The sequence below is a fragment of the Pogona vitticeps genome, chromosome 15 (genome assembly GCF_051106095.1).
Source record: "Pogona vitticeps strain Pit_001003342236 chromosome 15, PviZW2.1, whole genome shotgun sequence".
Taxonomy (NCBI): domain Eukaryota; kingdom Metazoa; phylum Chordata; class Lepidosauria; order Squamata; family Agamidae; genus Pogona; species Pogona vitticeps.
In genome coordinates, this window is record NC_135797.1 from 6,793,541 (window position 1) to 6,805,350 (window position 11,810).

Sequence of the window (11,810 nt, forward strand, 5' to 3'; positions counted from 1 at the left end):
ACTTCAGAGTGCATAGGGAAGACTGACTTTTCTCAGGCAGGACAAATAAAGGTGACTGGGCAGAAGGCGAGTTCGGGGACAAGGCGGTCGGATCCAAGAAAATTCACCAGAGGAGAAAGAAAGCAACGCTAGCAGGTGGAGACTCCCTTCCCTGTCTCTGATACCTTTCCCCTGTAATCTGTTGAACACGTCAGGAGAACCGGAACGGCTGCACCCAGCCTCGCCCCACCTCTCAACTCCCATCTCGCACAAATAAGAGCCTTCCTTCCCCGTTCCTTTAAAATAAAACAACAGAGAGTTGGGCAATACTTAGCATACTGCTGTTGACAGCCTGGACTGCCAACTCAGGGGAGTGCCAAACCTTTAGGGCCAAATCCTGCTCTTTCCAAAGTTAGGTCAAATTAATATATATATATATATGGGAGCCTTACTGATTGAAACCTTGGTAATCAAAGAGAATTTAACAGTGGGCCTGCAAACCAAAAACCTCACTAAGTAAAACAAAACGGTAACAGGAGTAAAATGAATTGAGTTTAACAGTGGCAAGAGTAGCAAGTCAAAAGGGGGACCCAAAAACCCACTCGGGAAAATCAGGAGCAAACAAATGGGGATAAACTAGCAGTTTAATGGACTTTGCAACAAATTGGCACTTTATTCCTTTATAGAGGACAGTGTCCCTGCCCAAAAATATTTCTTATTTAAATTCAAAAGGTTATGAAGATAAGGAGATGGACTCAATACACAATCTTAGAAGGGGTGAAAATGTACAAATGCAGCCAATGACTGACACGTTATCAATTAGCTATATTGATATCTATACCAGCAGCCCCAAGGAGCAGACCATCATGTGTCTTCCTCTCCCTCTATCAATTTTGTCGTCTACAATAGCCCTGTGAGGTAGAGACTTGGTCCAATGACCCTCCCATGTGGGTAGACAGAGATTTCGAATCATCATCTCTCCAACCCTCATCCTATGCTCTAACTACTATGCGATGCTGCCCCTCAGTTTAGGCTAGTTTGCCATGGGTTTTAACCACTCGCCATATGCACAAAGGAATTTCACGCAGGCTATTGGGTATCGTTTACCCGTTATTTCAAAATGTCGTAACTGGCAGATAACAGTAACACGGTCACTTTTAAAAATCTCTCTTGCGGGGGGGGGGGGCAGGTGCGAGTTACAGGCTAGAAACATCTTTTAGGTCCTACTGTATCCAGCCTTGTTTTACAGAAAACACTTCCAAGCTTCCAGTGGGCGCATAGACACCCAACCCAAAAAAGAGAGAGATCAAGAGTCAGGTATGAGTCCAGTTGGGTTTGTTAGATCAAGATGCGTCATGGCCTCTGTTGAAAGCTAAGTGGAAAATATAGAAAAGTCCAAAAACATCTGCAGGGACAAACGTTCCTGCCTCTGACTTGCACCTATCTTAATGGGATTTTCTGAGATTTGCGAGACATTCATGGAAGGGTTTCCCACTGCTTGCCACTCCAGTAAGTTTTCCAAAGCCAGGCACAGCTTGAATCCAGATTCCCTGTTATCCTAGCCTGACACTCTACGTACTACCTCATACTCCAAAATTTCAGGTGGGGATCATTACTGGTCTTACTCAGAAATGCACGGGGGAATGGCATTCTCCTGCCATGGAGCTACATTCCCCTGCTCTCCTCCGTTGCTTCCCAGGAATAAATGACCCAAAAGAAAAGAGGCTATCTTGGGAAAGCATCACTGAAATGAAAGAGAGCAAGGCAGGAGCTCAGCTGCATAACGTCGGCTCATTTTGATGAGGCTTCTACAGGAAAACGTCTTGGTGGATTATGCCCCACAAGACTTATGCTCAAAGCCAGCCTCTCTCTCCCACTTTGCACCCCCATTCCACTCCCCCCTCCGTAAAGAGCCCAAAAGAGGCATGGATCAACCAGGTCTCCTATCAGGACTGTAGGGAATCAACCACCAACCAGCACATGGATTTTCTAAAATACAGAGACAATGTTTGCCTCCTGGCTGCAGCCCACCTTATTCGTAATGCATTCCTCCCCACCCGCCACAGTGTCCACTCAAAGAGTAAATTCTCCCACCAACACAATTAAGAGATTGCGGAAGCCGCAAAGCACAACCCACAAGAGCCGGAAGCTGCTGAAGTTGAAGAGAGGCGCATAAGAGGATTGAACAAGAAAAAAAAAAGGTGGGAGGGCTGGTTTTTGTGTTTTTTTTTTGCTTCCAACTCTGAGTGAGTGCTGGTTCCGTGGGAAGTCAAGCAACTCAAGTAGGAGGAAGGCAAGGTTGCATACGGATTATCTTTCATTGCCTTTGTGAGCCTTCTCCAATGTTCAGATCATCAGGAGGGGGCCTTTCTCTCAGTCCCGCCACCTTCACAGGTACGTGTGTTGGGGACACAGGAGAGGGCCTTCCCTGTGGCTGCTCCCAGACGTTGGAACTCCCTGCCACTGGAGGCCAAGCTGATCCCATCTTGGCTTTCCTTCTGCAAAGACCTTTCTCTTCAGGCAAGCTTTCCATGGCCGCTGGGTGGGTTTTTTTAAAAATGGATTGTTGTACTTTACTGCCTTGAGTGTGTTTTGTGTATGTTTGATCCTTTTTAGTATTTGCAAACTCCCTGCTGGTAGCTTTTATATTGTCTTTTAATTATGTAAGCCGCCTTGGATCCTTTTAAGGAGAAAGGCAGAATAAAGACATAAGACATAAGACATAAGAAATTTATTTGTCATTGCGCTCACAAGTGGGTGCAACGAAATGAGGTGCTCTTCCCCAAGGTAAAACTGGACAACACTACAAAAAAAAGTTAAAATATACACAACTTTCACCATCCAAATATAGATACCCCGTTTTCTCTCAGCAATTAAAATCCACCAAAAACCTATGGCCCCACATTTAAACTCAATACTGCACTTGGGTAAAAACTGTTCTTGAATCTGCTTGTCCTTGCTTTCAATACCCTGAATCTCCTTCCTGATGGTAATAGTTTAAAGAGCTGATATCCCGGATGAGAGGAGTCTTTCAGTATGTTAGATATCTTCCTCTTACATCTGTTCTTATACAATTCTTCCAAAGAGGGGAGGGAACAGCCAATGATGTTTTGGGCCGTCTTAATCACCCTTTGAATTGCCTTTTTCTCTGCCACTGTGCAGCTCGTGAACCATACACAGAGACAGTAGGATAATATGCTCTCAATCGAACTCCGATAGAAGGTGATTAACAAACTCTCAGTCAATTGTTGCTTTCTAAGAATCCTTAGAAAATACAACCGTTGTTGTGCCTTCCTGATTAACGCAGCGGTGTTTGCACTCCAAGTCAGGTCATTTGTTATGATAGTCCCAAGAAACTTACATTCAACCACCTGTTCCACACAAACTCCATCTATATACAGTGGCTGAATGTCTGCTCTTTTTTTCCTATAGTCCACTATGAATTCCTTGGTTTTTTGGATGTTAAATAAAAGATTGTTTTTTTTGCACCAGCGGGATAGCTGTAATACCTCGTCCCGATACGCAGACTCATCATCCCCAGAGATAAGTCCTACTAGTGTAGTATCGTCTGCAAATTTGATAATCCTATTACTGGGATGGTTATTGGTGCAATCCGATGAATAAATGGAGAACAGTAGTGGACTAAGGACACAGCCTTGTGGAGTGCCAGTGCTGAGTATCTTGTCAGTAGAGATGTAGTCATTCAGTTTAACCCTTTGTGGACGATTTGTTAAAAAATCCAAAATCCACAGACAGATAGAATCTGGAAAATCAAGATCTTTAAGTTTGTCTATTAATCTGTGGGGTATAATGGTGTTAAAAGCAGAGCTAAAGTCCGCGAACAGCATTCTTACATAATTCCCTTGTGTTTCCAAGTGGGATAAAGCCATATAAAGCACAGTATTGATCGCATCCTCGGTTGATCTATTTTCTTTATAAGCAAACTGAAGCCCATCAAAGGGATGAGGAAGGCAGGAGATAATATATTTCCGAACTAACTGCTCAAAGCACTTCATTAAGATTGAAGTTAGTGCCACCGGCCTGTAGTCATTCGGACTGTTTGTAGGCAACTTTTTAGGCAGTGGAACGATGATGGAAGCCTTGAGACAGACGGGAACTGCGCATAGTGTCAGGGATCTATTAAAAATTACAGTCCATATCCCGGCTAGCTGATCAGCACAGTCTTTTACCACCCGACCAGGAATTAAGTCGGGTCCAGCTGCTTTTCTGGAGTTAACCATTTTCATAGTCTGTCTCACATCCTGCTCATTCACAATGAAGGGGGGACTCTGCTGAGTAAATGATGGCAAATGAACAGTTTCAGTTTGATCGATCTCGAATCGAGCAAAAAAGTTGTTCAACTCCTCAGCCACCTCCACAACTCCGCCTGAGGAAACCTTTTTTGCTTTGTAGTTTGTTAGTTGTTGAACCCCCTGCCAAACTTGCCTCATGTTATTGCTGAGAAAGCAGTCTTCAATTCTCCTCTTGTATTCGGCCTTAGCTTGCTTAATGCCTCTCCTCAAATTCGTTCTTGCTGCACTGTAGTCTAGATCATCCCCAGACTTAAAAGCCTTATTTCTAGCATACAACAGGCATCTAACCTTCCCGGTCATCCAAGGTTTTTGATTGGGATAAACCCGGATACGTTTATCCACTGTGACCGTGTCAATACAGTGTGCCATATACCCTAACACTGCAGCTGTATGTTCTTCCAGATCAGGATGGTCAAAAATTTCCCAATTTGTTTGTTCAAAACAGTCCTTTAACTGCTCCATTGCTCCCTCCGGCCAGCTTTTCACTGTCTTGACTACTGGCCCTGACTGTTTTCTCAGAGGAATATACTCCGGAGCTAAAAACAGGGACATATGGTCAGACTGGCCCAAGTGTGGCAATTGTAATATCCTGTATCCATTTGCAATATTCGTGTAGACCTTATCTAAGGTGTTCAGCCCCCTAGTAGCACACCTTACATGTTGATGGAATTTGGGGAGGACTGCACGTAGATCTACATGATTGAAGTCTCCTGCAATAATGTATACAGCATCCGGAAATTTACTTTGCAAGTTGCCAATTTCATCGCCCAGATGACCCAGCGCCAAATCTGCATTTGCATCCGGCGGAATATAAACAACAAGAATATAAACAACAAACATACTTTAGATAAATAAATATAAATTGATTGCATACATTGATCTTTCATTTAGAGTTCATTCAGTGCGCTAGCTGGTTGACGGGTTTTGTAGCTCAACCTAATCATCGGGTGCCAGTTTAAGAGAGGTGAAACTATATAATATATACAGTATTATATTTTTAACACCAAGAAGTTCAGGATGGCACAACAACTTTTCTCCCTACGGATATCTCACAAAAACCCTGTGAGGGAGGTTCCACTGACAGAGATAGACTAGCCCAAGGTCATCTTCTGAGTTTACACAAAAGCAGGGACTTCAATTTCTTGCCCTTGAACCCCAGTCCAACCATCTATCCACTGCACCTTACCAACTCTTGTGCACCTAGTCGTACACCTCTCCAAAAAGTTGCTCAAAGTAGCCTGCAGCATTTCCTACATAGGAGGTACATTAAAACCTGCAACAAAGCCATTAAAAGACAGAAATGTATGGGTAAAAATCCTGTTGTGTAGCCTTAGTTGTGCCATAGTCAGGGGCACATTGCTGCCAAATGCAAGCTTCCATTTCATACTTTGGGTTTGCATGGCTTACATACAATGTGTCAAAGCCACCTGCACCCCAAAACTGAAAAAGGAAGTCTTTAATCAGCAGCAGTCGGCCACATCGCTCCCGCTGCACAAGTGGAAACCATCCAACACAAATATGGCTGCAACACAGGCAAAGTAGGTATTGAAGAGTTACAACACATAGACACACACACATATGCTCCAGTAGCCCATAATCCAACAGATGATGGATGGAACGACGGTGTATTTTTCTTTGGTTCTGCATTCCAAGGGCAGCCACCAGTTAGAGCTAATTATTATTTCCGACTATCACCGACCCATTACGGCTTTCTCACCAACGCAAGCCCTAGCTAACCTTTGAAAAGCAAATGGAGAGGAGGTATGGGGGGGGGGTTCCTGTCAAAAGCAAATTCCAGAAAGAAGGCCCTGATTTTCAAAACCATCAACCAAATGTAGATAGCTGCAGTGCAGAAATTCCTCTGGTGATACACACAACATTTCCACATGAAGGCTAAAAAACAGAGGCTTTTCCTAATCGGTTTGTCCCACCTTTCTTTGTACAGGAAAACATCCTGGTTGATTGTGCCACGCAAGGCTTACGCCCTTAATCATCCTCTGTCTCCCACTCAGCCATTTTTAAAATCAATTATTTGATTTAAATAGTAAAACCCCCAATGTTTAAATCAAATCCACCCTGCACTCAGCTCTCCTCTTAAATGGCATACAGAAAACACTCATCAACTTATGACTCCTAGAAGAGCTATACCATCCGAGGGATCAACTGTCACATACATGACTATCCAAATACAGGGACAATTATCATCTTCTGGCTGCAACCACCTTATCCTCAAGGCATTTCCACACTATCCACTCAAAGAAGAAGTTCTTCCACCAGTGAAAGACTGTAATGTCTTTCTTTAACACTCACTACGCAGTACAGAACTGATACAGCCAGTGGTCAGAGACTCTGGCAAACATATTCCAAAGCCTCTATAGACCCTCAAAATGCCTATCCTAAGCTAAGTAATCAGCTCGTTGTTATATCCCATCAAGTTGGAACTGACTTATGGCAAAGCTGTCAACGTAAATGAGATATTTAAGGAGTGGGTTATCAGTTCTACACCCCAGGTGACTTTTCATGGCTGACTGGGGATTTGAATCTAGGCCCCCTGAGCCCTAGTCCATCACTCTATCCACTACACCACAATAGGTATTAACAAGTGATCAGCTCCCAATACTAAAGTAAGTGGACGGTTCCAAACCCAGGATTCTGTCACTGACATTAGGAGTTCTGTCTGGAAGCCTCTGAAAACCAGTCTTTCTCCACCCAGATGAGCAAGGACTAAAATTCTCATAAACTCCTAGCCAGCATGGCCAAAGGTCATGAATGATGGGAGTTGTAGTCTAATATGGATCCCTGAAGTGGGGAAAGGCTTCAGACTCTTCACCCATCTAATCCCAAAACTACTTACACAGACAAACAGCAGCTTTCCAGTACTGCTTAGTTAGCAACACCACTGGATTAGCCTGAAGATGTACACATATATAAAGAAATAGATTCACTGGATATTAGGATGCCTGTAGATCCGGAGACATGTGGACAGGCATATGTGGACGGGGAGCATGTATGTGGGGGGCATATAGGTTGAATGTTCAGGATCTAGCAATCTCACTGAAGCTAGGAAGATTTTGGTTTGGGAAAAGGTATCTCATGGGAACATTAGGGACACCACCTTAACGTCTACCATGGAACAACAGGATACAGAATCACAACAACATTTATATCCATACTTGTCTATAGTATAATGGTTGTGTTGGGAATGAGAGCTATGTAGTTAGTCCCAAGCTGCACACCTCACTTGCACCCACTACAGACAGCATTAGCGAAGTCATCCTGCCCTCCAGCTACAATATAGGCATCCCATCCGATGGGGTAACAATTACTGATGGGTAGAGCACTTGCAACACAGCAGCTGTTACTTAAGAACTGGGCATGACCAAGAGGAACCGAGATGTCCTGCAAACGAGGAAGCGCCTCGTCAAGCAGGAACCCTATCTCTTAAGGCCAGAGACACCAGAGTCTTTAACTTTAGGATAAAACTTCTTCAGGGCACGCCTCAGGAAATGATAAACCTTCACGTACAGAAACACAGGTGTATGGTCTCCAGTGAGGTGCTGATAGACTCCTCTGCCTTTCTGGCCAATGCACAGCCCCTAAATGTTCAAATGCATGTCCTACAAAAGCACACGCTTTCATGAGAGTCAAGCAGAGCATCCCTGAAATATATACCCCTCATAGAGCAGGGCCTTTGCAATCAAGTAGCCATCATTCTAAATGACAGAAAAAATTCTTCCTCACACACTTGGTGGATTCAGTTCTCCTATCTGCATGCCAGAAAATGGGCCATCATCTTCCTGCTTCACTGACAAGCAACCTGCACAGTTCAAATAACAATTCAAAGAGAAGCATGGAAATTAGAGATGTGCCTCCCCCCCTTGCATTACAGACATGTAAGTGGAGCAAAGGGTTGGGGGGGGGAGGAAGACTGGAGGGAAAGAGAACTATTCTTCTGTGGTTCTCTTCCAACCTCTGGCATCCCCCACCCCTCTTTATATGCAGTGGCTTCCCCAGTGCCTCTCACAGCATCATCCCCTATTACACACACACACATACAGAGGAAGGGATAGACACGTCAACAATATTAATCTCCTGGCATAAAATGTAAGATCTCTCTTAAATGGACACCCATTAACCCTGGCTCCCAATTCAGTCTCTCGCTCCATCCACTGCCTTTCCACTCCAGCCAACAAGTGAACACATGTATTCCCCCAAATCTATACATATAAGAGGCAGGGCCAGTAGAGGAATCCTGTCTGAGCAAGCCCTGTTCTTGCCCCCCCCTCTCCCCTGAAAGCACTTCTTTCAAAGAGAGAGAGGGGCAGTGGAATTCCCCATCATCTTCACCTCCCCTAAAGTTGAGTATCTACTTCCTTCACCCCAGAACCTGGTTGGCTGCTTCCCCAACCATTCGTCAAAGCAATCCTGATCGTGTCCTGCATATTCAAGAGGGAGAAACTCCAAGTCCCTCCCTCCATCCCAAATTCCTGGTGCTTCTGCAACCCTTCTAGGTGTTGCCACCTTGGGTCCTTTTAAAGATGAAGGTGGGGTACAGATATTTTCAATAAACATAAATAAATAAATAAAGGTGGGCCAAAAAAAAATCACCTCCCTGGCCTTTTTCCTTCTTCATTCCAGAAGTTCACTTCTAGGGCAGATCCATTTGCCAGCCCTGCTCCTGTGCTTTTTCTTTCTTTCTTTCTTTTTCTTTCTTTCTTTCTTTAAAGTAAGAACCTAATACATAGGGACTTTGAAAAACCTAATACATAGGGATTTTTAGAAAGCAAGCTCAATCTTTCTTCTTGCATAAAAAAAAGCAAAGGTCTGCTGTTGAGAGACAGCACAAAAGCAAAGTAAAACCCAGTTTTAAAAATCATGACAGGTGGTCTTCCAGGAAACAGAGTGAGCATTTCTAAGCAAGAGGAAAGACCCAGATATGATTTTTTTTCCCCTCCCATCTCTGAACCACTATGATAAGGGAAAGGTTTAAAAAAAATTGTGGTCTTTCCCTGCATCTGGAGAAGCACATGAAAAATACAGCAGGTGGAACTTTGCTGAATGGCCAGAACAGTACAATATTTCCTCCGCTACCTTTTCTGGGTGCATCAGGGAGTTGCTCTTTAAAAAGTGCAGGAGTAGAGACAGTTAAAAAGAGGTGGCAATAAGCCTGAGGCTTTTCCCACCCTCCTGCTGCAGAGATGATGGAAGTGGTGGGGAGGAGAGAGAGAGAGTCAGCCCCATCTGCCCAGCTGGATTCTCCCATCCATGCCACTCTTAAGACAGGATCCTTCCCTCCGGCTTCCCAGGCAGGATTGACACCTGTGTGCTCTTTTTTTTAAGGAGCAGTTTTTCCTTTCTCGGCTTTTCAACTGGCCTCGCTCCAGTTTTTTTTTCTGCCTTCCCTCTGCAAAACCCCCCCCACACACACCCTGCAAACAAGCAGGCTGCGATGGGGGGGGAGAAAGATTTTTTTCCCCACCTCCCTCCATCGCGATGACAGGAAGAAAAGGAAAGGCGGAGGAGAGGGGGGGAAGGAAAGGAAAAAGGGGCATGATTCTCTGGGCTGAGATTTCTGCACGAGTGGGCAGGAGGGGATGGGTTGTAAAACCCCCCCAAAAAAAACAAGAGCATCCACACAAGCCACACGCACGTGCGGGATGCAAAAACACCCCCCACCCCCAAACACACATCCTATTTTTTGGAAGAGGATTACAGGAGTACCCCCCCAATTCCTCCCCCAAATGAAATGGCTTTCTTCCCTTCTCCCCCCGCCCCGAATTACCTGTTCCGTGTTCTCGCTGAGGGTGGGCAGGGGGCTCCGGCCGCTGTTCGACATGGTGCCCTCTTGCAAGGGGCTGAGGGGGGGTCCCCCCAGCTGCTCAAACTCCTTTCCCCCCCTACTCCTACTCCCCTGACCCAGCTGGAAAGGGGTCGGTTCCTCTTCCTCCTCTTCCTCCTCCTCCTCTTCCTCCTCCTCACGGCGAGGGGGGCGGCCAGGCCACCAGCATGAGGAGAAGTGGGCGCTCAATGCGACGTCGGAAGGCACCACATGGGAGGGTCCCCCCACTCCCGCCGGCTTAGGGGAGGGCAAGCCCGGCTTGACAGATCACGAGAGGCCGAGGATGAGGCGCTAGGGCCCAGGCCGCAAGGGTCGAAAAATCCCAAGTGAGGAAATTTGAGGTCCTGAAGCCAGACTCGGGTCGGTGGGCAGCCTCCAAATCCTGCCGAGGCTCCCCAGCCGGGCTCGGACACCGTTTTTTTTTCCCCCCCTTCCCCGCCGGTGCCCGAAGCTCCGCTGGCTGCCCCCTCGGCTTCACACAGCAGCGGCTCCCAACATGGCCGCCTCTGCCGGGTTTCGGGAAGTTCCGCCTGCCTTCCGGAAACTGCCGAAGCGAGCCTCGACAACAGCCGCGGCTTGGCACGCCTCGCCGCCGCCGCCACCCGGCCCGTCTCATTGGTTGGGCGGAAACACCCGAACGCGAAGCCGACTCTGCTTCCCACGGTGCGCGGAAAAAGCCGAGGGAGCCAACTGAGAGTTGATTGGTCGTTGGAAAAGGGGCGGGGCCTGCGGCTTTAATACCGGAGAGGGGAGCCGAGCACGCCCAGGGGCGACACCCGGAAGCCTGTGGCCAAAAGAGAAGTTCGGAAATAGCCGAGCGGGACCGGAAATAGCCGAATGCCTTTAGGCTTGTCGAAGCGCGAAGCGAACAGAACGTGCTCTGCCTAGGAATGTTCACAAACATTTTTTATAAGGAAGCTTGAATTTCCTGCTCCCAAGGTGGGAAAGGTGGAAGCGAGGAAAAGTGGGTTGTTTATTATTATGTCCCTTCCCGACTGTGAGCTTGAAGAGGTGTGCACAGTTTCCTCTCCTCACTTCATCCTCATAACATCAACTCTGGAATTAAAACAAGCACAACCTCTTCAATGCAACTGTGTTTTATGGCTCCATGGGATATAGAATCTGGATCTCCCTCAGACCACAGCCTAAAACTTTACAACCTGTTGTTTTTGAATCGCCACCGCAAGCTGGAGATTCTAGAAGTGGTACTTACATGCCCAGGTTCTGTCCAAACTAGAGATGGGGACAGTATTTTTTTTGGTTTTGTAACTACAACTAGAATTCCCCAGCCAGCATGGCCATGTTCCATCCCCAAGTAAAGAGAAGGACAATGAAGTGTAATGAATATAGTCTTGGTCTAAGACTCAGGAGATCTGTGTTCAAATCCCCACTTTGCCATGGACACTCACTGGTGGACAGGAGCGTTAAGCCGCTCCTTGAACATCTCACAGGTCTCGAAAAACCTGTTTATTGTTGTTGTTGCTATGTACCATCAATTTGCTCTCAACTCATGGCAACCCTATGAGCTCGTGATCTCTGGAAAGTCAAGACTGTGGTTTCCGTTATTGATTTGTTCCATCTCGTGTCTGGTTGTCTTCGTCTGCTCCTGTGGTCTTCAACTGTTCCCCGCATTACTGTCTTTTCTAATGAGTCTGTGACAAAGTCTGTATCCCAGCACT

General features: G+C 46.1%; 1 protein-coding gene across 1 annotated transcript in view; it reads right to left on the reverse strand.

Annotated features, from left to right (window-relative positions):
- Positions 1 to 10,734, reverse strand: part of MARK2 (microtubule affinity regulating kinase 2) — a 140,473-nt gene extending 129,739 nt beyond the window's left edge. The window contains exon 1 of the mRNA XM_072984103.2: positions 10,075 to 10,734. Coding sequence (XP_072840204.2) covers positions 10,075 to 10,128 — 54 coding nt within the window. The 5' untranslated portion in view covers positions 10,129 to 10,734. The remainder of the gene's footprint in view (positions 1 to 10,074) is intronic.
- Between the last annotated feature and the right edge of the window lie 1,076 nt (positions 10,735 to 11,810).